We start from the raw sequence: 26796 nt of genomic DNA, 5'->3' as shown, positions 1-26796 counted from the left end.
CGAGATATTTATAAGTCTCCATGACTATGTTTGCTGAGGATATTCTCTGGATGCAGGTGAATTCTGCAGATTCAACTCTTTGTCTTCTACATGCAGCAATCTAGGTAGCTAGAAATGTAGGACATGTCACCACGCTGTTATTTTCTCTTCAAACTTCTTTCACCTACGGCTGCGTGCAGAAACAGGTATAAAGACTAACAAAGTACGGTTCTACCACCAGTGGGTAAGTATTATTCAAACTGCATATACTGACGTTGCACATCAAAGTTCACAATGAACCACATTTGCTTGACAGTGGAGGCACCACTTTTGACACATTCACGCAGAAGATCAGCCAGCCGCTACTGTACGGCGGGAATATTTGCTAACCTTCTTTATCAGAGGAGACGGGAGGGTCCTGATTCAGCTCACCCGTTCATTCGGCCCACCAAGCATTAGACCGTCCCCTTTGACGCCCAATCTGGTAAATCCTAGGTAAATCACGCACTCTAATCACATGCACCTCACGTCATTGCAGGAACCCATCTTCCCATATACGGCACTCTATGAAACTTGACCGACAACTGAGCAGTCCATCCATCACTTCACTCTAGATACCTAACATTTGTCACTCTGTGCTCCCTCATTTCATTTCATTTCAATTCAATTTCAACGCTTTGTGTATTGTTTGGCTTTTGCCTAAATCTAACTGCCTGCCTTGGCTTGGCTTGTCTTGTCATGTGGTATCAAATAACTATGCAAATATCAAAAGAGAGCTTTGTTCCTGTCCGGCTAGCTCTTATTCATGCAATTCCTGTTTTCCCAATGCAAATAGAACTGTAAAATTTGTCCGGTCGTGATGCTGTACGCCGTTGAATGTCAATCCCCTCGGCCTATCCGGGCCTGTCGTATTATTGCTGCCTTTTAGCTCCTCTCGGGAGGGCATTCACTGTAGATCTCATTCTTCATCGTTTGGAGTCGGTTCCTCATCTCATGGAGGTGGTCCAGCCTTTTGGACGAGGGCCTGTCCAGGGCCGAAATCTCATTGTGCAAGGCTTCGTACTTTTGGTAGTAAGCCTTGAACGCAGTTGCTTTCTGCACGAGATCGTCTGAAAAGATTGCCGTGGCTGGTCGCTTCGATGCGGTCGGTTTGCTCGAAGCCTCTACTCTTCGCTTCTTTACAACCGGTGCAGCTGGTGCGTCGTTCTCAAGATCCGAAGCGTTGGTGGGTGGCGATGATGCCAAAGGCGACGACTTTGTCGGTGACGTGTTCTTGCTCTTCATCGAAGTCGAAGTGATAGTTCCTCGAGAGTTCTGGCTTGCATCAGAGGGTCGATGCTTCAGTCGAGGGCCAGCAAGCGGTTGTTTGGGCTTGATGCGCTTCGACAAGGGTGTTCCAGAGCTGGAGCTTGAATCGTCATCTTCGCGAGGTCGTTTCGCCGTGATCTGCTGCTTCACTGGCTCCCTGATCGTAGGTCGTGGTTTGGCCACAACCGTATCCTTCGCCTTAGCTGCCGGCTTAGGGGCTGGCTTTGGCTTGGACTGAATCATAGGAGCAGATTCATCCTCTGAACTGTCCGAGTTGGAAATGATTGCCGCCGATAGGACCCTTCCTCCGTTCGCCTTAGTTGCAGGGGCAGGTCGTTGCTTGGTAGGCGACGCCTTAGTGGACGTGGCTTTTGATGCAGGCTTAGACACAGCCGCTGCCGTTGTCTTGGATTTGGATTTGCCCAAAAGACGCTTAACCTGGGCCTCCTGAGCTGTAGGCTTTTTAGGCTTGTTGGAGAGAGGATTCGAGGTAGACCTGGACATGGCCTCTCCGCCAGCCTTTGGCCGGCTGACATCCAAAACATCCCCATTATCTCGGGGTGTAGAACCACCATCCGCCATTTCCACGTTGATCGATGGAGTGCTGATCTTGGTGAGGTTGGCCTGCACTCGACTCAAACATTTCCCTGTTCCTCGCTCCTCCTTGGGCAGTAGTCTGTCCCACTCTGGTTCGGCAATGGTAATTCTCTGCTTGTCATATTGTCGAACGGCATTGTCGATCGCCTTCTGTCGTAGTTCTTGGGTATCATAATCGTAATTCCAAACATCAAGGTCTCTCCATGTTCGTTTCTTCAGTGACCATCTCTTGCTGTCGTCGAGGTAATCGGCAACCTTTCGTAGTGTGGGTTCCATATCTTCCTGACTGCCCTCCCACTTCTTGGTCAAGTAGTCAAATGAGCGATCCTGCACAGCAAGCTCGTGCACCAACATGGCGCGGTCTCCTTTGGCTCGGTCCTGGGGTTGCGATGTTGGGTTCGGTGTGGCAGAGCCTAGTGACACCTGACCTGGAGATTGAGGGATCGATCGTGGAGCCGAGCTAAGCGGTTTGGTGGACTTGGTCTTGATCGCGCCTTTCTTCGCTGGTAATCTATCAACCACGCGTGCCCTTCAACAAATGTCAGTACGAGTATTCCAAAACCAAAGGCAAGTGAGACCGACTTCTCCTTAGAAGCAGCATGAGCCGCAAGTCCATTTTGAAGAGTCTCAATGTCAGAATCCAATCCTGAGGACGCAGCGCTCTTGCTGGACTTTGCGGTCTTTGCATCAGCGGTGGTGTCGGCCTTGCTAGCCTGCGACTTCTTCGAAGAAGCACCCCTGGGCTTTTCAAAGAGAGTGCCAGTGTGAGGAATCTTTTCGGCCGTTCGAGTCGATTCGAAAGGGCGTGTGAGGTAAAGGTCGTAGGGATTCGAGTCGGTAGGAGGAGCAATGGTGTGTGTTTTGGAACCGTAAAGGAAGGTCTGGGTGCGAGAAAGGTTAGCAACTGAAAACACGAGCCCAACCCGCGATCCTCGATTCACAGTGATAGACGGCTTTCAGATTGTTAGACTTACGGGGTTGGCTCCAAGCGAGAGTTGAATGCCGTCGCCATTCTGCACGCACTTGATCATGTCCTCAATAAGGACATCGCTCAGGGTGAGGGCAAAGGCCTGAGAAGGTAGACTGGCATCCTTGCCATTCGAGCCCTCCAGTTGGATCCCGCTCTCGGGGACCTTGAGCGAGTTCATAATGGAGGTTATCACGAGCCTTGGTAGGTCGTGGGGTGGGAAATGTCGCGGAGTTGATTTGTTGTGTCGATCAATGCAGGAGCAGGGTGGAAGCGTGACGTTTAGTCGATTGAATTCGTGGATTGAAGTATGAGAGTTGAACGTAAAGAGAGGGCGTTTTGTGGAGGAGAAAAAGATTCGCCGGTGAGGAAAGTCTAATGAGAGGTAGTGAGAAGCGTTGTCACATTGTCATCCAACAAGGTGAGCCGAGAGTGAGGCCGCTGTTTTGATGAGTTGGGCGTACGAAAGCCAAAGCCAAAGTCGTAACGCAACGCAACGCAAGAATGGGGGCCCTCTCACTCCGATTAAGGAGGACAAAGATGAATGAATGGGCGAGCGCTCGGGAGTCTATTACTGGCAGTAACAATGATTACCACCCGCAATAACACAAAGAAGCTCCAGCACCCTTTGTGATTTGCAACTCTCGTCGAGAAGCAAAAAACAAGTTGGAAGAGAAAGTTGGAGGGCGGAGAACGATGAGGGAATGAGAGCAGCGGCGAGCCCAGGAAAGGAAGCGACAATGGAAGCACGGGAGACGAGGGTGTACCAAGGTACTGCGTGCGGAAGGAACATGGGGGAGGTACCTTCCTTCCTTACCTTTACTCTACCTTACCTTACCTGACGGGCGGGAGTGGGTGCGGCCAAACAGGGAAGTTGACCGGGGAGGAAGGAGGCGCCCCAATGCCCCTAGCACGGTCACCAGCACTGAGGTGGACAGTGGGCAGTGGACAGCTGGAGCACTGCCAGACCAGACAGCTCAGCATTGTACCGCACAGTATGCTTCAACACTCTAAATTTGGGTCTGGCAGCGCAGAACACTCATCGACAGCACCTTCGCTCAACCAGGGAGACGATTTCCTGCTCTCGTGCGCCAAGTAGTTCGCACGGTACGCTACGGGCCTTAGTCCGGGGTGACAGTACTTGATGACTACTCAGAGCTCTACAGTGGTCTCAGTGATGAGCATCCGCTAGGGGCGACGCAGATCAGGGGCCGACGAGACAGATGACCACTGTATCGAGCGACGTTACAGCGACCGACTTAAGGCTGTTCTACTGAGTTACATGTTCATCCTCTGTACTCAAACATCTTCAGCTTCGCTAGCGTCCACTGGGGCCGTGGCTTCGGTGGCGTGCCTGATGGTGCGCCTGGTGGTGCATGTGGAAGAGTTGACCGGTCAAGGTTCCATCAAAAGTATACGAAAAGTATCACTCCTCAAATCAGATCCACTGTATAGAGCTGAAAGATGCCCTGGAACAACTCCGAGGTACGACTCAGTACTTTCGAGCAACATCGACAGCGAAGAGCGGGCCGAGTAGCACAAGAGGCCCACAGGGACGGAGTGATGTGGTGGATGCATGCAAGGCGTTGGGCTAGTCGAGTAAACTCGTCCCAGAAATGGAAAGCCAAAGGGTTCCTCCCGTCCCGTTCGCCGGTCTTTAGATCAAGGTTTCTGCTTGTTCTTCTGAGCCATTTTGATATGGATGGAGGGATATCTATCAATGTGAAGCTGAGAAGCGGAGAGACAGTGGAAAGACGAGACAGAAACGCTCTCCGGATTGTCGCATCATTGTTGTTTTCACGTCTCAATTGGTTGTCAGGTCGTCAGCCCAGGGAACGGGACATGACGGGCTGGATCCAGCGGGCAGGTTGAGCTACCAGGCCTAGCGAACAAGAAAGACCCATTCTGGTTGACCCATGGCGAGAGACATCAAGGGCTCGGAATGGAGGTCGTGACGGATCTGTCATCCGGCCGGGGGGTCGTGGCCGTGGCCGAGCCGTGGATGGGATGCTGGTGTTTGCTATTCGTGCACTCCTGTCTGATCTGAGCTGTTCATGTTCTCGTTCTGCTCTGTTCTGGTTGAGTCTCATTCGAGTCATTCCTGAAAGGGCTGGCCGGGCAGTTGAGGACTCATTCGGTCTGAGATCAAAGGGCTGGAACAACGCTCGCTGAAACAACCATGAGCTTGAAAGAGAATCTCCTTTGGTTTCAGACCAAGCAAACTTTGTTCATTCAAGGCTTGAAATGAACCCCTTTGTTCGTTATTTATCAAGTTTCCTCCCTTGAAATGAATATCTTGACTGTTGAATTACCAAAATCAACTTGGTCTACGCTATGCCCAATTTCATATTCTTTTGCTATATGCCTGCAATAACAATAGCGCGAGCTCAAACCCCCATACCCATCCGCAGCGACCCCCTTGTCGGCGCACTTCCAATAAGCCGGCAACGGGTCCATGACCGTTTAGGCCTTCTTGACTGTTTACAGTGGAGCTGTGACTCTATTTCCAGTGAGTCGAAGATTGAGCAGGTGGATAATTCAGATTGTTAAGCAGATGTGCAATCTCGACGCTTCTCTGAGGGTTCGTCGTCGGTGTGCCTGCCTGATTATGAAGGGGATTTGAGAGACCCCAAGGAGGGGGACCTTTCAAGAACCCTGTTTCTTACCAATTGAGCAAGATGAGGCTAAGGTCGAGCGCCTTCGCTTCGTCGATGGGAGTGATGCGAGGTACAGACAGAGTAGGGTACAGCACCAGCACAGTGATGCTGCACGCTGCCACATGGCGACCGAGCAGTTGGGGGATCTGGTGATTGGTGACGACCGACTGGACCTGTTTAGTCTACCCGTGCCGAATGACCTCTACGTTCTCGTACCCATGCATTGGTTTTACTTTTGATTACGATGATGCAGACCTTGGTTCAGATCAATTCTGGCATTCGATACGAAGATATTCTCGTTGGTGGTACAGACAGAGTGCGTCGCGTTGAAAGATACCCTGTACTGGAAGGCAGATTGGCCGAGTCAGAGGCAGAAACAGAGACGGAGACAGACCAGATGCGTTCATGACATGTCTTAGAGAACCCATTCGTCTCGTCTCGGCGGTACCCCCGTGATCTGGTCTGGTCTGTCGTCAGCTCAGAACGGCACCCAGCATGCGACCACCACGACTTTTGTCCGAGGCGCTTAGGAATAGGCTGATTGGAAGAGATGCGGAAGGGCATGTTCCAGGGACCTTTCTTGTCTCATTATTGAATCTCTGGCGTTGATGAGATTCGATTCGGTTGAGTACAGTAGCGTATACGGATACTGTACTGTAGAATAGGCGAAAGCCTGCCTGTCCAGGGCTTTATGCATGGAATAAATGAACCCCGGTGAGACCATCGATGGTCGTATGTGGCTTACAGATTGCATGTCGGGCTTCCCGTTTCCCATGGTACAACACAGTAGAAAAAGGCTGAGCTCATCTATTTTCCGCCCATGTCAGCGTCACAGGCTGACGTTTGCGAACCTTTGAGTCTGTCGATTTATGATTCGCAATATGGACAATTGATTCATCGAGGCTCGTCCAAGGCTGTGCGAAAAAAAGAACTTGTATCGCCAATCACCTGCTGCTACCCTACCTTTCGCGACTGGACTTGGACTGGGCTGGCGTGTGGTCGGGACCTTGCAGATGACTTTGGTCTGGTTCTGGACGTGATTGATTGCCGATCGTTCTTGGGTGGATCAGGGTCCAAATTGTTCACGAGGAGAAGGGAAATGAGTGCATAGCTCTGAATACAGTAGATTATGCAGGACTGTTAGAGATGTCAACTGAAACTTGGGGGAGATGCGAATAATAATGATTTGCAGGATGTATTATTAGGGGATATTAAGCTGGGGAGATTGAATTATATAGACAGTTGGTTAAGGACATTAATTGCTTTTATTACCGGGTCTGACTCTCGTATATTGTCTGCAGTAGTTGGAAACTTTAGTACTCTGTATTCGTATATTAATTGTCATTGCGATCTCATCACTGTGTTCTGACGCCTTGATCTCTCTGCTACTCGAGACCTGACAAATCAGGTACTCATCTAGAACTAATAACCACATCTCTCTCGATTGATTATTTGCATATTGATTCTAAGATACTGACTCTATTCATCATTAATAATCTGGACCGTTCTTAGCCGTAGTCATTGATGATCCAAGGGAACACCCGCTCCTCCGTCCCGTAATGCGGGGGGAGAGCGGAAAGGAAGGAATCTATTCCACCGAAAGAACCGAAGATCTAGTCCAATAGTCAGACCGAGAAGCAGAAAAGACAAAAAGAACGCATTTATCCTTCCTTCTCTCCGATATGATCCGGGTCGGTTGAATGACATGACTGCAGGATCGACTAAGTGTGAAGCTGCATATCTACATCGACTCATTGCCCCGCCCCCGCAACGCCGGCCTCTCTTCCTCTCTCTCTCTCACTCCACAAAGCCGATAATTCTCCCTCTCATGTCATTCATTAATAATGATGAATAGCTTTGATCTTGAAAGAATTGGGTCATTGTCTACTGTCTTTGGCTCATTGTTACAGTCATGAAAGAGTGTGGTCAGAGCCCAGCTTCAGAGTCTAGAGAGAGTCTCTGTCTGAACTCTCTTTCAAAGTTTGAGTATTTTTAGATTTATTTTAAGCTTTGGCTTTATTACCTCTAGAAGTAAAAACGGTTGATTTTGCTTTCTCAACGTCTTTATTACTCAACTACCCCTCATCGCTTCTGTCACTTTTTGTTTCTTGAGATGAATTCTGTCGTACTGCAAGTCTCACCTTTATCCGAGCGGTCTAGTTGACTTTGTTAGATACAGGCAGCTTCTCTCTGTACCTAATTGACAATATGCACTGATTCTGACAAACCCGCCAACCTAAGCAACAGTTACAGTCACAGTCAGTCACAGGCACAGTTGGATACGACTTCTCAGAGACAAAAGACTTCTACAGCTCATAGCTTGCCAACGTGCCTCGTGCCTAGCAGCAGTAGCTGGATTCGACAAGGATCCTCCTCCCGGGGCATCAAGCGGAAAGACCCTTGTCGACATGGATAATCGCTGCGTTGTGCGACAAGGATCAAATGTACAGTACAGTAACAGTACAGCACTGACTAAGGTAAAGGTACCTTTTGGATGCGCCGCCTCACTTGAGTTACAGTACATACAGCACGCAGCACAGCAGCATGATCGCTGACATCACTTTCGTACTTCAGTCATATCTCGCTCTGAGTCTTGCTCTCCTCTGCCCTGTTCTCTAGAGAAAGAGAAAGAGGCTTTTTAATCGCGCTTGGCGAAAGAGAAATACGATGCCTTTTTTAGAAGGATTGTATCCCAATTGGTGAAACTCGGTCTATCCTGTCACTTTATGCGCCGCCTCTTTTTTTTTCTTTCTGTGTGTCTTCGAGCAGACCGCCAGCCTCCCGACCCGGCCTGGCCTCTATTCGCTGTCTATTGTTCCTCGTATACATGTCGCTCTCACCGTCAAAGGGTCATGTCTTAACCTCCATACTACTATTATGTACTATGTGTTGGAGGCTCGGTAATGGTCAGGTTCCTAGCGCTGTGGAAAACAGAGAAAATCAGGTCACGCTGGCATGGCTCCAGACTCCTCTCTCCGTCTCGCCTCGAGGATTTAAGAGTATAGTCAGGCACTGGTTTGTGTATGTATGTACAACATGGCCCAGAGAATGGGTCCTGGTCTGGTTTCCGAGGTTTCTCAACAGACCGCTACTGTATAATTAGCGGATTGTCTTGGCTTTACTGTCCAGTGCTGGAGCAGGATGATGTTATTCGTATGACAAAAATCCCCCAAAGGAACAAGACATCGCAAAGAGATACTCTACAGAGTAACGTTAAATCAGTGGACCCTTGCGTTTGTGGTGACAATTGTCTGCATGCGCCACGGCCGTTCGTGTGCATTGAGGCTTGCGCTGACGTTTTGCACTGCACTTTTGTTTTCAGTCCCTGGCTACTGGCAGAAAGAAGGCCTGTAACTGTCTCAGAATCTTGACGCCAGGCCCCTTGGCTCGTGACCAGTTATCATGACTGTTTGATGTTTAGTTTCAGAAGAAAGGGACTTGACTCTCTCTACTACCGACATTACAGGGAAACATCTGTAACATTTAGGATAGTCTAGTCGTGACAATAACCAAAATTGGGGAATCAAAACAAACAAAAAAAAGGGATTTGCCCGTTCGGCGAGTGATTCAGGTGGGAAATCTAGGATAGGGATTCGGCAGGGAATAGCAGACCCGCTCTGCTGTACTACTACTATTCGATTTCCATCCAGAAATGACAAGGGTGACATGATCCCTGTTACTTACTGACTCCTGTCTTCTGACGTTTTGTATTGCACGCACTCAAAGACTGGGCAGAAATGGGCGCTTATTTGCCTCGTCAGACTGTACAGTATCCCTTCTGTCACTTGTGGCATATGTGCACTTTTCGTCTTGGGCCTCTAGGATTATTAGGACAAATTCGAATATACCTCTCAACCCCTGATTAGGGATCCAAGATATTGACGTGTGTGTTTTGAGTGTTTCGAGATGGGATGTTCTTATCCGATAATACTCGATATCGCGGGAGGATGTTAGACATATCGGATACTGCCAAGGTTCCCTTATCACTTTGGGTAAAATCTACCGGTAAATGACTCAATTCTTGTTATTCTAGTTTCAGAACATGTTCAATCCAGCTATTTACTACTGACATAGACTTGAATGCTGAAGGCGACGAATGGGAGAGACAGAGGGTATTCGAGCATAGTATCAGTGTCATCAAGATTAGAAAGGGAACCGCCAAATACCTCTCCTAATATCGAGCCGCAGTTCCTGCACGGCTCATTCCTTATTCATATAGCTACTCTCCCTCTTCCTGATGAACCAGGATCATCGGACCTGCAACTATACTCGAGTGTACCCCGATGTCTCTCCACGCGTAACACTCACTTGTCAAGAACTCCGATTCTGCAGAACCTTGATGTCACTCTGAGTATCACAAACTTGCTTCTCTTCCTAACCTACGCAAGATCATCGCTTGCATAGACCATCAGTTTACTATGTTTCTGATGAGTGAGCTCGAGCCGCTTGGTCCTCAATGCTCTGATCTACCAACACTGCACAGGCAGTTTGTGCCTTGGACAGGATGAATTATGGGTAGTTTGGGATGGCTAGCATCTTTTGAGTGCCGTACTGGGGAAATGATTGTGGAAATAAGGAGTTATGCGGCAGTTGTCAATCTTCGCTTTGTGTTGCTGAAGCCTACAAGGTTAACAGAGACGCGATACCATAGCATTCACATTAATCAACATCTTCGCTATATTTAGAATCAAATGATAGTCCGGTTCATAATATCATTGCTCGTTAATTACTATAGCCGTCAGTATCAATAATTGGTACTCAAGTGTTCTGATCTCACTAAGGTCGTTGAAGGGGATACTCTAGGGTAGCTCAATTAACCTTGCTGTTTGAGACGAGAGTGGTCTCGAGTTCTATCAACATCTTACAGATCTAACTTTCCTCAATGACATCGAATTGCCACTTTATCAGACACTGTATAGATAGTCACACATAGAAACTGTCACGATAACCGTCATAATCATGTTTATCCCTCAAGGTAATACAGCGTGAAACAACACTGAGTCTCTCAACCGAACGGCATAGGCTCGGCTCGTTCGGTCTAATCGGGGCCGGTGGAACTGTCGACATGCACCTATCATCCCAATGCTACTGCACTCATGCCATGCCATGCACGTCTATGTGGTTGCAGCATCTTGCCTACAGTACCATCCGGTTCAACCGTACATGAACACTCAGCAGATTCATAAGCAGCCCGTGTTGGATATCATGATGAAGAGAAGCAGTCAGCTACAAGGAATGTGAATATTCAAACCCAATCACTACACTCATCTAGATCCGATTGTCCATCTTCTGCTTATACCAACTCCCTTCCAGACCAGTATGACAACCCAATCAAGCAGGTGGGTACGTGGGCCGAAATGGTCTCGGTCACTTGGCTCAAAGGCTTGATCTTGGCTCATGATATAATGGTGCCAACCATTACATCGACAAATCCCTTTCCGTCAAACTCATACATCTCTTGGTCCGTGTCATTGGACAACGGCAGCGGCCCGCACCATTTAAAGTGAAAGTGAAGTCAACTTAAAGACAAAGATTTAAAGCAAGACGATGATCAAATTCCTCAGTTCATTCTTTCTCCAGTGCCTGATGATCATGCAAAGATAACATCATACAATGATACCCCTACGAATAGAGTTTTTCTTCAAGTCTTCAATGTTTAATGGGTGTCTCGGATAGAAAAGACATCACTATGATCTCGGCTATCACATCTCGACTTTTTACCCGTCATGCTAACTGAATTAGTTTCTCTTCTCTCTGTCAAGGTTAGCTCTTGTTAGAGTTTTGCTACCGAAGGATAAAAGGCTCAAATTCAAATTGAGAATGCAAATCGTTTTCTTTGTTCCTGTGCCTTGTGCCTGTATTGTAGTGTGGTGTACCCCCTCTCTATCCGTGTTAGTCGCCCACCCCCACGAGAGGCGTTGATTATGGAGATGGAAGCCCCGCCTCCGTTCCGAAAATGTCTTTAGCCTACCTTGCCGTAGTTTAGCTTCTTGGTCTGATCTCTCGGGATAGTTGACTTGGTTGATGGATAGGTTAGTCAGAGTACCGTAGTGACTATTTTACAAGGACCGAGTCGGCAAGGCGGACGAGGCATTTGACTTCGTCCCGACCCAAAGGCTCCAGCTGCCCTCCAAGGTGAACGGGTGTGCTGCCGGCAGCTACTCTGTACTCGGACTGAAGCACCTCTAGACCGTCGGGTAACTCGTCTGGGGCCGGGTTTCGACTCAGAAAGGTGATAGCTCCTTACACCATGTGAACTAATCAGAGGTGGATCGACGCGAGGCTGTTGATCATAGTATAAACCCAAGTCGGCCGATGGTCGAGATGTTCACGGTGCTGAGAAAATATGGTGATCGGCGATGGTCGTGATCGTGGTCACGGTCATGGACATGTCAGTAACTCGTAACTCTGTCACTTTTCAACAACAGCAAACGTCAAAGGATTCCGATCAAAAGTCGCCAAAAGGTAACCACGACGTAACCAACATACCAAAGATACCCTGGTGATCATGTCTCGGGAACAATCTGGGCAAATCAGGCTCAGATCCCCAGATCGGGAGCTAACCTTCAACAGCCTTGCATCAGGCACAACCTGGCAAGCAGATCGTGGTAGATCAGCCACCCCTAGCAACAAACTTTCAACACCCGTCTGGACCAGGAACAGCGGGATTTGGAAAAACTGGGCGAGCGCCCCTCGTTATTGATCATAAACCTAGTACAGTCGCAAGCTCCACGGCTGTCCGTATCGTACATCGAGGCGAGCACAGTAGGGGAGGGTGAACGGCGTAATAGCGATGTCGATGATGATGCCCCATTGCCATTGCCTTTCTTTCTTGTTGTCCAACCATACTGTCCTCTTTCGCTACAGCAAGCTCTTCCAAAGGCCCCCACCGGTGAGCCATTTCTCCCATGCCTATTGCGTTTTGAACAGTAAAATTGCGCAGTGGCCAAGGTAGAAGTAGATGAAGTGCTTGGTCTCTGTGGCAGGTGTCAGTCAAGCTTCCCGAGCCCCAGGCTACGGAATCGGGTCTCCCCTCCGCAAGTTGAGTTTGACGAACCGTGAGTAACGAAACTACCGAAGTTACGACCAACAATACAATGCCAGGTAGGTCCCTTTCGATCGTCGAACTGGATGGTGTAAGTACAAGTGCATGATGCGACAGAGCTTGGTGTGTACGAACGGTTCGCTTGATGTACTGTGCGATGTCCTGTCATGAGGTGTTAGCTCGAATGGCAATAAAGATGTAGCGCTTGACGGCGAACCTTCTCAATGGTGTACTTAGCCATGGCCTCCTGTGCTGTTATCATGTCAGCCTTGCTCCCTTTGCGCCGGCGCAGCGCTGTCCTTGATTTCCATACCAACTTCGATACTCTCCTGCTGCATGTCCTCGGTCTTGGTTGTTCCATCGTTAGCGATCGTGTCCGGTGTATTCGGTATGCATGTCGGGTTATCTCACCATGTCGGCGGACTTGATCTGGGCTGGCTGGATATCAGCATGACGTTGTTTCGATATTCGAGTTCGAGGGGGTGTTGCTTACCCTCAAGCTTCTCCCGGGGAACGGGAGACTCTGCCTTAGGAGGAGCCTGAGCGTCGGCCATTTTGATTAAGATTGATGAAAGTGTTCGGTTTGGGAAACAAATGCGACTGGCAAACTTGTGTTAGTTTATCTTGACGTCGTGAGGCTGGCGGTCGAAGGCGCCTTGTCCCTTAATGCGCGCCCCCCTTATAGTGAATTATCGGGGGCCACGGGACGATCTGCTAGCAGGATCTGGGGGCGTACGTACGCGATAAGCGGCAAGTAAGAGGCGCCAGTGTTGTCAAGCGATTAGTGCAGTGAAGTTAAAAGTAAAGCAAAAAGTAGGTATTAAGATAACGGGTGGTTTGTTTGTAGCTTTGCTGTTGATGAAACGCGCAAATGCTAAAGCCTTGTGGAGTAATGGAAGTGCTAAGTGCAGGTCGCGTATTTGTTGCAAGCACTGATTGGTCTGTTTCTTCCTTTGGTCACCAAGCTGTAGCCTCGTCAGGTAGGAGCTGCCCTGGGCTTGACTGGGGGTGTGTGTTCGCTGTGACAACGCCTGGGGGAGCGGCAGGTGCCATCCGAGCAACGGTACGTACCTGCACTAGCGGCTCCACTGTCGATGCTCAAGCTACCCTATACCATCGAACTCTGTAATAGTTGCCGGTGGACGGCGTGATAATTGAAGATAAGTGCTAGTATGGGTAGCTTGAATATGAATGATAGAGGCTATTTGGAGCTTGCAGCTCTTTAAGAGTTTTTGGCTTTCTATTTCAATTGTGAATCACAAAAGCCGTCATATTGTGTAATTATGCAAATGCTTGGATGTGTAGGAAAGAAAGAAACACGCACGAACCTCTGCTGGAACATATTCTATAGAATGCTACGGGTTAAACCGTACGTGTTGTGGCTAGACTCCATTATGATCTTTCTTATAGCTACTACCCAAGTTCAATGTCATGGGTATATCAAGATACAGGCTGAAGTGTTGCATCCAGACTCAAGCTGCGTCTAGGCCAACTATAACTCGAGCGTTGCAACACTAAGGCACGAAAACTCAACAGGCGAATAAGAGAGAAACTATAAATTACCGCCAAAGAGTGAACGGGAAAGAAGTGCTACTTGAATACACCCCATGGACTTCAGGAAAGAACGATGAGATCTTGGCATCTATACCCACCCCATGAAGATCAACGATCTCGCAAGTGAACTCAAAAGCTAAAGTGTTGCAGCAAAGTATAAAGATGAATGATACAAGGAGAGAAGGATCATGATAAATGCGAGTTGACATGTCAGAAACCTATCAGAGAGAGATCCAGCAGTCTTCGCCGAAAACAGTAAGAAGGATCCCAAAACGCAAGAGACTAACACAGGACACGGACGAATGCGTCCGCGTTATGTCAGAAAATAGCAGTAAAGGTAGTAACAGAGGCTTGAATAAAGTTTTTGGCGGCGTCATGAGTCCATAAGAATATCGCATTTGGTATAGCTTCAGTTCAGATGTAATAACGACATCGTGAAACTACTACGTTCACTTACCACTTACCACCTATCGATATCATTTGTTCATGATGGCGATGAAACAAACTTGTCAAGCCTGTGAGAAGCCTTCAAAGTTTATTCTTACACAGGTTTTGCATCATGATGCAGTCGATTGTCTGCCAGTGAAGGACTTCACGCGCATTCAGCTGAACACTCATGCTCATTGCTTGAGCAACCATATGGGGACTGCTAACCAGATCCGATGATGTGCGTATCGATTGGAAAGTCTTTTCTCGTTTGGTGTTGTGTCTCCGGACCCATATGGCAGTGTGATATATCTCTTGCTCATGAATCATGTACGAAGTATCGTCCAATGACTCACGACAGCCATGTACCATATCAGACCGACTCCCAAGCTCTTACAATAAAAATTTCCACGGGAAATCTTAGGCGTACTGAATCTGTGCTGAGTGTCCGGGTTTGTTTTGCGAGAAACTATAGTTGGATGAAGTTATCGATGAGTTCCGGGAGAGAGATATCCGGGTGTCGTTGTCTACCCAGTTGGTGATCCAGCTCCAAGTCATACTGGGTATTCTTAGCCGGCACAAGAGTAGTCGTGATCTGGTCAAGCAAATGTGGACGTAAATCCAGGTCGTATATGTCTTCAGTCCTGAATAACGTATGAACCAAATGAAGTCGAGTAGCGGAGTGAGTGGACTTCTTATACTTATCTATCCTGACCGCTTGAGCATACAGAAAGTCAGATGGCCCTCCAAAAGGTTTGGCAAGAATTCTCCAGAGAATATGGCTTGCATCCGCATTCCCTCAACAGTCATTCCAAGGCTTCATGGTGTGGAGTGTGCATCTTACATGTGCCAGAATGCACATCAAGAATGCATTTTTCAGCACCCCTCTAGAAGATCAATCATCAAAAAAGAAAGCACTGAATAACTCAGTAGACTCGATACAATTTTCTAGAATTTTTTCATCTTTATTTCATGTCTATGTTACTGAAGAATTGGACATTGTTGCAGCGATAGTGGTAGAGAAGGTGAGTGGCCAGGAATGTCGGAGTGCCAAATTCAGAGTTATATGGGCATTAAACTTTCAGAATCTTTCTAGATTTCGACTCACCGCTTGATGATAGAAAGTTAATTCTTGAGTTGCTGGGAGACCAGGACGAAAAGCCGGTGTTTTGAAGATCTCTTGATGTTGCTTTCAGTTAATGATTGCTGCAAACGATAATTCTGGTATGAAGCATCTCTTTGAGGATAGGGAAAAAGAGAGAAAATGAAGCTCCAGGTTAGAAGGAACAGAATATGCAGCGATAAGACATGTAGATTCTGGTTGTCTTGGATTCCATTTCTTGCTATGGGAGCTGTGAGCGGCATCTAGCAAATGCATAACGCCGCTCCTTTGGACTTGTACGCATATTAACCACCAGGAATCCATCTCCATTCCCGTTGTTGTAGGATGTCCTATGCTCAAAACTGGGTTCTATGGCACGAGGAAAAGACTGATACGAGGATAGATTGAAGATATTCAGTATTGTCGAATAACGAGTGCAAGCTCCGAGCGGCTTTGTGCATTCAAAGGACAAGTGTTGAAGAAGAACAAGATAGCAGACGAGAGATCAACCGGAGATGCAAACTCCAGAGAAACATCACGAGAGCTACCAGCCACTTGATTCCAACAGAACCCCTTTGGTATTCAGTATGCAGGTCTTGAGTGGGAGGTGAGTCTTGGAGGCAAAGTCATTCCCACCGCCAGCATTCTTGACTGTGTGCGACCAAGGTGGCAACGAGGATGTTGATGCTTGATGTATGTATTTATTGATCATCACAAACGTATATATGTCTGTGATCGCTGATATCCATCATATGTATTCACCATATTGAAGCGTAGCTGTAGAGGAAAACTTCAAAGTGGCAGAATTCTGCCAGCTACCATTACCTATATCACAGCATTGAAGAGCACATTGTGATGGAAAAACAACAGAAATGGCATGACGAGATACATATAGACCCTCATAAACCATAATCAACTGCTTTCATCAACGTTCAATGTTATTGTGGCGTTTGACTTGATCTCTGGAATTTCTCCCATCTCTTAACTGTGGGCGGTGAAGAAAAACGTCTGCTTAGAAGCATCTGAAGCATCCTAGAAGCCGAATAGTGGGGTTGGAACTGTTAGAAATTCCGGATGCACGGGCCTACTTCGGGTCCCAACCTCGGACAATAAGAGTGTGGTAGAGAACTTTTTTTTTTCTTTCTTCTCCCTTCTTAAAGAGCTCACGTTCTTGAAAAATGACTTCACGCGTCAAACTCCCCCGGTGAACTACTCGCCAAATAATCGGGAGATAATCAACAAACAAAACAACTACCAACCTCGCAATGGCTTCCTCAAGAATTTTCATCAAGGGCTTGCCTCCCAGCATCTCAGAGGCTGACTTTCGGAAACACTTCTCCGCCCAGGGTCGCGAGATTACCGATGTCAAGCTGATTCCCCAGCGACGCATTGGTTATGTGGGCTACAAGACACCCGAAGATGCCTCCAAGGCAGTCAAATACTTCAACAGGTCTTACATTCGTATGTCCAAAATCGCCGTAGAGACAGCTAGACCTGTGAGTGACTCCTCAACAATGTCTTGACTTCGAATACTGATGGAATGTTAGATCTCAGACCCCGCCCTCAACAGACACCAGAGCGCCGCGCATTCCAAACCTGCATCACAGTCATCCACCACGATCAAGGGCAAGGAACAATCGGCTGAGAAAGACTCTGACTCTACCTTGAGGAAGCGCAAGCGAGATGAGCCCCAAGCTGCTGCTGCTGCCGACCCCAAGCTACGCGAATTCCTTCACGTAATGAAGGAAGGTAGGGAGGGAGCCATGGACGATGGTGTCCGTGGTGGTCTCGGTGATGGAGTCGCTGCTGTCGCTGCTACCGCCGTTCCTGAAGAAGAGAGCGACGATGAGTACGAGCAAATCCCTGCTCGGAAGGAGAAGCAGCGCAGAATCGAACCTCCAGCGAAGCCGCTTATCTCTGAGACTTTGCCTTCGCAGCTGAAAGAAGCAAAGGAGGTTTCTGACATGCAGGATAAAGTTCCTGCAGGTGACGAACCGGTGGAGTCTGCAGATGCGACAACACCTGCTGTGGAGCAACAGAAGGAGGTCGTTGCGGAAGATGACGATTGGCTTCGCTCACGTACAAACCGACTGCTCGACCTCGTTGATCCCGATGATCTGGAACGAACGCCTGTGCAAGGGTCTTCGATAACTGAGACTGATCATGCACGGGGAGGCGATGCAATGGAAATCACTCCAGACGACCCGCCTGCTGCGGATGACGTGGAGATGGATGAGTCCGCGGCCGAGGCAACGGGGGGTGAGCCGGCAAAGGACGACTCACTTGAGGCGATCCGCCGAACGTCGCGACTTTTTGTCCGAAATTTGCCCTACAGCGCCACCGAAGATGACCTTCGGGAGGTCTTTGAGCAGTTCGGAACAGTTGAAGAGGTACGTTTCAAACGCATTTTTATTTCTTGTCTATCCAAAACCCCGCAACGTGATGAACCTCAGATAGGGACAGCTTATACTACGGTATATGATGAGAACCTTGAGACGAATATTTTAGTAGATGCTTCGATTAGCTGAATTGTTGCCAATTTCACTGCATTTCTTGAGGATTTTACTAGTCTATACATCGACTAACAACTGTTGGATATTAGGTTCATCTGCCGGCCAGCAAGTCAGGTACCAGCAAGGGGTTCGCCCTGATCTTGTTTACTGAGCCTTCGGGAGCGGTTGAAGCATTCCAAGCCATGGACGGGGCGACGTTTCAGGGGCGTATTCTTCACATCATTCCTGCGAGTGCGAAGCGAGACACAGCTTTGGATGAGTTTGCCCTCTCCAAACTCCCTCTCAAGAAACAAAACATGATCCGCAAGAAACAAAACGCATCCACAAGTACCTTTAACTGGAATGCGCTGTATATGAGCCAGGATGCCGTCAACGCATCAGTTGCCAACCGTCTTGGTGTTTCAAAATCAGAACTCCTTGACCCTACCTCAGCTGATGCTGGTGTCAAGCAAGCTATCGCGGAGACGAGCGTCATTCAAGAGACCAAAGCCTATTTCACGGCTAATGGGGTGGACCTGGAGGCTTTCAAATCAAAGAAGCGGGGCGATACTGCTATCTTGGTCAAGAACTTTCCCTATGGGACCACGATCGACGAACTCCGTAAGCTTTTTGAAGAGTCTGGGCCTGTGCTTAGAGTTTTGATGCCCCCAAGCGGGACAATTGCTATTGTCCAGTTCTCTCAACCAAACCACGCCAAAGCTGCTTTTGGGAACCTGGCGTATCGCCGGATTGGTGATAGTGTTCTCTTTTTGGAAAAGGCGCCAAGTGACATCTTCAGAGGCGGCGACCAACTGGAGCAAGCCGTGTCGCTAAAAGATCGATCGGCTCAGACGGTCCAAAACCTTAGTGTGAACGACTTGCTGTCACGCGGTGATAAGCCGGAGGAAGAGTTGGAAACAACATCACTGTTTGTGCGAAATTTAAACTTTTCCACTTCTACGTCTCGGCTTGCAGAAACTTTCAAGGCCCTCGACGGATTCGTATCGGCCAGGGTCAAGACTAAGATGGACCCAAAGAAACCAGGGCAGACACTTAGCATGGGCTTCGGTTTTGTGGAGTTCCGGACCAAGAGCCAAGCCCAGGCTGCACTCAAGGTCATGGACGGTCATGTTCTTGACGATCATACACTCGCTGTCAAGGCCTCACACAAGGGTCATGACGCAGCCGAGGAGAGACGTCGTGAGGACAAGGCTAGAAAGGCTGCAGGGCAGCGTACCAAGATCATCATTAAGAACTTGCCTTTCCAGGTTACTAAGAAGGATATCAGGTCCCTCTTTTCTACCTATGGCCAGCTTAGATCGGTACGCCTTCCCAAGAAGGCTGATTATACGCCTCGGGGTTTTGCATTCGCAGACTTTGTCACCCCCCGGGAAGCCGAGAACGCACTAAACTCGTTGAGGGACACCCACTTGCTCGGTCGCAAGCTTGTCTTGGACTTTGCTGAGGCAGAGGCAGTTGATGCCGAGGAGGAGATTGAGAAGATGCAGAAGAAGGTTGGAGGACAAGTCAACAAGATGGCCCTTCAGCAATTGACTGGCAAGGGAAGGACTCGGGTCAATATTGGCAATGAAAACGAGGAGATGGACGTTTGAGTATGAAGGAGAAAACTATAGAGATACTATTTACTATGGATTGAGGGTTTCAACAAGGCTGAGCGTTCCTGTGCCTGTGCCTGATTCTGCACAGTTGGCCTCAGTCTTGACAGCTCTACTACGCCGTTCTCCCTTGGCAAGGGTCATGGTCACTGCAAAACGGATGGTATGCATTACCCGCAACGCTTATTCGGAGTGGCTTCGATCTGGGCTAGAGGTTCATCAAAGAATGCATTGCCCTGGCAGGGGAATCTGCGGATCCTCTTAATGTCTGATTCTAATCTTGAATACATACCTTTCCGTACCTTGCGCCGTTCGTTCTGAAGATGTCTCTGAGATCCCTCGATACACGCCCCTCCCTCCGCAAGTCCCCTGATGATTGGCGATAGTCGTCGCGGCCCCGCCCTGACACTCCCTTGCACCCTAACGCCCTCGATCAGAGCTCAAAGCTGCCATGTGCTGGTGGCTTCTGCAAGCACTCACAATTGGCCGCCACTACTACCGACATAGACATCCCTCCGGGCAAGGTCAGTCTGTTCCCCGCTGGCTGGAGCTCTGGTGTTAGTCTTGGGTGTTGGAGATGGATGGGGACGAGGCGGCGCCCTTCCCACCCCCATGCCATCCCATTACCGTACGTACCCTCTTTGGTGGATAGATCATGGATGGTTTGATCTTGATCGTTTGAGTAGTAGGTAGAATTGACGAGGGGCGCCTCCAGCCCTGGGATCCGCAGACTATCTATGATATACTCCCCAGTCTTGGATTTATAGATGTTTATTAGATTTCTCCTTGAGATTCTTCGTTCCAGTGCCTAAACACTCCTTTCTTCAGATGCATACATCTATCCCACCATTCCACGTCTTGAATTCCTTTCAACATTCTCATCATCTCTTGTCTACTCATTGTCTGCATTCGTAGAGTCACAGACAGCATTTCAGCTCGGTCAAGTCTATCCTCCTGAGCTCTTTTACTGGCATTCCTTTTGCAAAACACCAAAGCCGTCGCCATGTCTTCATCACTTTACCACCCAAGACCAGTGCTGTCTTCACAACGCTATACACCTTCACCAGACTATCTTCGAGATGCTCGACAAACATACCACAACAACAGCCGTCTGCCTCTGCGAGAGGCCAGCAATGCTCAGTCACACAGCTTCAACAGCATGGTTCCATGCTACTCAAGCCCAGTTGGTATCTCGCCTTCAGTGCCAGCCAGCCTTCCAGCTCCCATGATCCCCTCACAATCATTCGAGTGCCTCTACCGCGTACCTACACCCAGAAACCAGCCTCGCTTCCAAAGAAGACCACGAAATGGAGTCAACCCTCTCTACTTCTGGCCTGCTTTCCGCCAATACCGCAACCGACAAGCACACAAAGACACCCAGAAGGATAAGGGTGGTGTTTGGAGAAGGTCTGAACTTGAGGATGCCTTCGTTGACGGTAAGTACATCAAAAACCAATGACTAGACTTATACTAATGCGACTCAGCTGTTCTTCTCATGCCTCACATGGGCCGTCGCAAGTTCTCCATGGGAGGAAAGCTACATGGTCGCAACATGCTTATCAGCGAATACATCTTCACAATCTGTGTTGCCATTCTCGGCAGCAAAGAAATTTTCCGAATCGACAACAGCAACGATAGTATTGAGCAAATGGGACGCAAGCAGGTCTCAAGTCATATGCAAGTAGTCAAGAAGTTCTTCGAGGACTTGCGATGCTGTAAGTCAAGATATATCTGACAACTCGAAATCTCACTGACATTCTCAGTCCACTTCCTTTTCCCTGCTGAGGAGAAGAAGGAGCCTGGCTCCACAAACTCAGAGGACTACTATGACGAGGAGGAGCAAGAATCCTTCAAGTCTAACCCTGTCCTGACTGCTCTTGCTGAGGGTCGAGTGCCCGATGTTAAGCCCAACTATGAATACTTTTCACAACTTTTGGCTCTTCAGTCTCTGATCTCAGTTCGACCCAAGACCGCTGAGATTTATGTTTCCTCTTCTGAGGTCAAGTTCAGAGATGAGGTTGCCTACGATGCTCAAGACGCTCCTCTTGACACTGAGTCTTTCCCTCACCTTAACAAGTACACCAACTGTGATGACAGCCCAAGTGTACTTGGAAAGGATGTACTACTTCACGAGTACACCCGATCTTTGGATCGAACCACTTCTGCCTGTGTCAAGACGGTTACCCGCCGATGGCAGAAGGACGCGCCTAAGATCTACGAGACTCTCGATCTCCCCACTCGCGATGAGGAGTGTTTGCTCCTTGAGATGTGCGCAACTCTTGAGTTGCATGAGCATGCTCGCTTCCCTTCTGGGTCTGAGCTCACTGGCTTTGTTGAGGTGGCAATCACAAACCCCAACCTCCAGAACCACCGCTGGAAGTGTGTAACCCGACTTACACGACCGTCTGAGCTCCAGGGCGATGACAAGAAGTCTACTGTTTACACCAATGAGACCGGTATTCACCGTCGTGGCTGCAGCGATTCCAAGCCCGACTGTGACTGCCACTCTCGTCCTCGCCAGGACATTCACGTTCCATTCCCTGCTGTTGAGTGGGCTAGCATCCTGAGCATGGCTGTTCAATACCCTGATGTTGAGCACCAGCGCAAGAAGGAGAAGCGCACCAAGAGCGATAACAAGAAGCATGATCTCGACCGTGCTGGTAGCAAGCGCAAGCGCTCTGAGGACGATGGTGATGCGGCTTCTTGGGCTCGTCGCGATCTCACCGGCAGCGATCTCATCTGCAAGGTGGCCATGTACCAGGAGCTTTGGTCATGTGCGCCCGACTCGAACCGATGGGTTCGACAGGGTATTGTGTTTTGGCGATTCAACACAACCAACCAATGGTACAAGTACAACCCCGTTTTCAAGCCTGCTGGTACCTCTTGGAGATGGTTGACCGTCAACGACCCCATGTCCCGCTACCACCAGCAAAAGGCCCTCGTCTACCCTTCAGCTTCCATGTCGCGAGATTCTATCATGTCGCCAACACCTTCAATCAACCAACACATGACAGCGGCAATGAACGAGACCTTTAGCTCTTCATGGGATCCCACCGTGAGCCTGGCCCAAGTGCCAACTGTGCCTGCAACGAACAATGGACTTACACTATTCGAGTCCTTTTCTGGTGGTCTCGCTACACCTCCACCAACCGCAGGTCTACAAGGGTCGTACCCGGGCAGCTTTGACCACGGAATGCCTCCAAGCACAGGTGTTGGCTTCATGCCTTCGACCTGCAGCACAGCGGGCGAGAGCCATACTGTCACTGGGCACGGACACGGACACAGCCAGGCGGCTTACTACGATGCGCAAACGACACTGGCAGATCTCAAGCCTGTCATGTCCACTGTGAACCCCTTCCAAAGCCCATCAACTACATCTGGACTTGATCTCTCAAGCTCTCTTGTCTACGATAACTCAGAGTGCGACACTGGCCTTCAAGGCTGGGACATGCCGGCGTTGGACGGGTGGTCCACAGGCACCGGCAGCGGATCAGACTGGGGATCTCACCACAAGGTTGAGTCAAGCAACGATCAAACAGCGATCTGGACACAATCACAATGGGCACACATGGCGGGAGCTGACCGCGACGGCAGCCCCAGGCCGATCAAGCGAAGAAGAGGAGATGCCATTGACAGCCACATCCCAGTCACAATGGCAGCAGCAGGAGGATGGTGAGAAGGAACACGAAAAGAGCGAGACCATTTATGAGATGGAATGATGCATTTACGCAGTTAATGTCACAATAATCATGTACGGGAATTTGGAAGGCGTTTTGGAGCAACTATGGGAATTGTTTTTGATCATGGCAGTAATACCAACCTCGTATCAGATACGACATGCATATTGTTTAATAGTTTATCGAAGATTTACAAAAGAGAATAATTAGCCTATCCTTGAGTCCCATCTTTCGCCTTGACCATGATGTATGGCGTTCACTTGATACATCCGCATTTGGAAGTGATTACTCGTTTCAATGAAGTTCCCATCATGACGTCTCAGATGTGATATCAATCATATCATTAATAGGCTAAAGAAGTTTTTGAGTTTGACTTTGACAGGTTGGTCGATCACTACATCACAGACGGGCACTAAGGTAAGGAACAGTGATGACATTCCCATCGTAAACAGGCACCAGGAGGATCGACAGTCAGAAGGTTTAGAGGTCGAGATGGGATTTAGTGCATCTACATCACGATCCACTTCGATTGAGTTGGAGACTGAAGGGTGTGAGTTATTGTAACGGCTTTTACGATGGATTATTCCCTTGAATCACAGGGAACATAATTATAACCCCAACTCAGATAGTCGGTGCAGATTCGAGAAGAAAAAGCAATATATTGCGGAAGCTAAACTTGGAGTAGCTGAAAGGAGTAATGATGAGAGACATGGAAGGGGAAGAAATTGGGGAAGTGAGACATTGAGAGAAGCCATTGAAGAAGACGAAACGAAACAGCCACACCCGTAGGCACGTGAGATATCAACTGAGAGGATCAAATAAAGTAATGATGATGATGATGACCGTTAAAGACGAAGCATTTCGTCAACTGGAATTGATAAGCAGGGGGCTTTGACGTAACATTTTCAGTGTTGAGATGAGACGAAAGTTTGAAGGAAACAAGAGGGCGTGTCAAGAGAAGAACAACTCAAGGGAGGGGTGTATTGAGGGATAGAGTATTAGTAAGTTTGAGGGGGTGCAAAGGTATTGAATATTCATAAGATATATTTATGGAGTTTTCGAATATGAAGGAGGTTTGCGAGGGTTGAGTATAATAATTCGATATTGATTGCAGGAGTTGAAGATATTAGTCTGTATAGTGGTGAAGAATGCTATGGATACTGAAGATGTATTGAAAACGCCCTATTTAGGGACAACTTCAACCACCGTCAGATATTATGAGTCCAAAAGAATGAATATCGGTTAGTGATACAATCCAGAATTAAATGAAGCGGTCAAGATTGATTTCCTTTTAGTTTGCTGCCACACGTGTGGTTCTGTACAACCAAGGACAACACAAGAAGAGTGTGACCAAGAGTGAGTGAGTCAAAGAACAACTAACAAAGGCAAGGGAAAACACTCCATAATATGAAAAAAAGAGTCATTTGATGAGAGATAATCAGATCACAAGTTCATGATCTTATGAGATTCTTCCAAGATATTTTATTCCGGTGGAGTTGTTCTTGGGCGCTTGATCAAACATGCTCGTCAATGCAGCGATAAAATTTACGAGGATGCGACCGTTGAGTTGACCTTGTGGGACGATGACGACGACAATTCTTGACCGACAAGTTTAAGAGAAGAGATGAAGAAAAATGAGAGAAGTAAGAGAAAAGAGGGTATCACGGTTTCAAATAGATAGATCGTGATAAATGGAAGGCGCGTCTAAAGATACAAGTCAAGACTGGGAAGGAAGCCGCCCTGACAGTAGGTAGGGAAGGAAGCCACTCACTGACGCCTTCCTCTCTGATTAAGCGCAGATATACAACTATAATTGGATGAGGCCATGACAAGGCCACAAGGCCACGACGGTAGGCCTCAGGCGACCAACAATTCTATTGTTCTAAGACATAGAATCAGGCTTCTTTCTTATTCTTCTCACCACAAAAGACAAGGCTCAACCACAGCGAACCAGATGCCCCTGTCTGATCCCTGTAATCGATCATTAAGCCACAGCCAATTGACCTCTGACCCCACTAAAGCGCGCTTGCAACGGTCGCCAGCCAATTTCTTTAGACGCCCGAATCTTGTGGGCGCCAACCGAGCAACGACATCCAATTATCTGGTTTTATATCGGCCTGTTTCATACTATTTTTTGTTCTGGCAGTGGCTCATATTAATCCGTTACAGGCATTGTTCAATAGTTCTAGACCTGGATTAAACCCCTGCTAGAATCTATTTTCCCATCAATATCCATGTCTAGACCCGTCCCGTTGCTCTGGTCAGCCAACCGCTGAAGAGCTGTGAGTCTTCTTTGAGACGCTTTGGCGGAAATATTCGCTTGATGCTCTTTGACCAGTCAGGCGGCTATCAAGATCCTAGTTCCGAAACATGGAAGAAATACTCTATTGTGGGAAACATTTTATCTTGGCCAAGAGTCTGAAGTATCAGATCCTTGTACAAACAGATTCATGTTCTAAGAATTGTCCTATCGACTTGTTTCGGAGCTGCTCTTGTACCCCCTTGAGCGCTTCCCCAGACGATACTGCGACAAAACATAGCCTCCCCAAGCTTTCGTTTCTATTTCCACTATTGGAACTTAACCGCGCCAGCGTTGCTTTTCATGGCATGTATGAGCTGCCGCGATCTTTTATCCGCGATATAGCTCGATACGATGGGATGAACTAGCTCAGACTATGCCAAGCTACACATATCCTCGACATGCCATTAGCCGCGCCTTGTCCTCCCATGTCCTTGTCCCCTGCCCCTTGCCATGATCGTGCCTTGCATGTTGAATGTTGCGTTGCGTCTTTTCCTTCCCGTCTCCGTCTCGACTCCATTGTACGAGGCCAGTTTCCTAGACCATAACCATGCTGCTCAACGATAGGTTCCTAGTTCACCAGGGGATGCAACAGATAACTATACCTTGCGTCCCAGATCTCATGTTTCGACCTAAAAGATCTCACGTTTCGTTTTACGGGTGTCTGCTTGTCATTCTTTGCTTGATTTGCCGTGCATTACTTGTCCCACTTGTGTTCTTGATTGCTTGCCTCTCGTGCAATCCATTCAATTACCACTCGTCCTCCCATCCACTCCGCTCTGAACTATTACCATCCGTTCGCTGTCGTGCTCTCTCGGCTTGTCAGAGATTCTGAGTCTTTGTTCGATAAGCCTTTGCGCTCTCATCACACGCATCACCCGTTTAGTTGTTCGTGACTCACGAACACCAAAGATGCTGAAGTAGAGTCAACGGTATACAACCTTCTCTCTTTCTTTCCTTTGTCACCTTTATCTGTTCTCTTCTCTTCTTCTTTCTTCTATTTTTTAACATTGAACAAACTCCTTGTTTCATTATTTCCTTGTGTCGCCATCCTTCACTTGAACATCAGCGGGACTG

The 26796-nt window shown here is 48.3% G+C and overlaps 4 protein-coding genes across 4 annotated transcripts; 2 read left to right on the top strand and 2 right to left on the bottom strand.

Moving 5' to 3' along the window:
* Nucleotides 1-903: 903 nt before the first annotated feature.
* Nucleotides 904-3032, bottom strand: FIESC28_02211 (uncharacterized protein; the record flags this gene model as incomplete). Its single annotated transcript, XM_031156361.1, has 3 exons — nucleotides 904-2413; nucleotides 2467-2765; nucleotides 2859-3032. The coding sequence occupies 3 exons, from the start codon at nucleotides 3030-3032 to the stop codon at nucleotides 904-906; spliced, it is 1983 nt and encodes a 660-aa protein (XP_031019532.1).
* Nucleotides 3033-12420: 9388 nt separating this feature from the next.
* Nucleotides 12421-13107, bottom strand: FIESC28_02210 (uncharacterized protein; the record flags this gene model as incomplete). Its single annotated transcript, XM_031156360.1, has 7 exons — nucleotides 12421-12485; nucleotides 12566-12635; nucleotides 12689-12715; nucleotides 12771-12805; nucleotides 12867-12900; nucleotides 12965-12987; nucleotides 13047-13107. 7 exons carry the CDS (start codon nucleotides 13105-13107, stop codon nucleotides 12421-12423), a joined length of 315 nt encoding a protein of 104 aa, XP_031019531.1.
* Nucleotides 13108-16900: 3793 nt separating this feature from the next.
* FIESC28_02209 (uncharacterized protein) lies at nucleotides 16901-19740 on the top strand (the record flags this gene model as incomplete). Its single annotated transcript, XM_031156359.1, has 3 exons — nucleotides 16901-17131; nucleotides 17183-18025; nucleotides 18238-19740. 3 exons carry the CDS (start codon nucleotides 16901-16903, stop codon nucleotides 19738-19740), a joined length of 2577 nt encoding a protein of 858 aa, XP_031019530.1.
* A 1006-nt stretch (nucleotides 19741-20746) lies between these two features.
* On the top strand, nucleotides 20747-23419 carry FIESC28_02208 (uncharacterized protein; the record flags this gene model as incomplete). The annotated part of the gene is made up of 3 exons (XM_031156358.1): nucleotides 20747-21179; nucleotides 21228-21458; nucleotides 21507-23419. 3 exons carry the CDS (start codon nucleotides 20747-20749, stop codon nucleotides 23417-23419), a joined length of 2577 nt encoding a protein of 858 aa, XP_031019529.1.
* Between the last annotated feature and the right edge of the window lie 3377 nt (nucleotides 23420-26796).

This window comes from Fusarium coffeatum (genome assembly GCF_003316985.1).
Source record: "Fusarium coffeatum strain FIESC_28 chromosome Unknown BRIP53273_contig_49, whole genome shotgun sequence".
NCBI lineage: Eukaryota > Fungi > Ascomycota > Sordariomycetes > Hypocreales > Nectriaceae > Fusarium > Fusarium coffeatum.
This window is presented reverse-complemented; position numbering and strand designations above follow the sequence as displayed.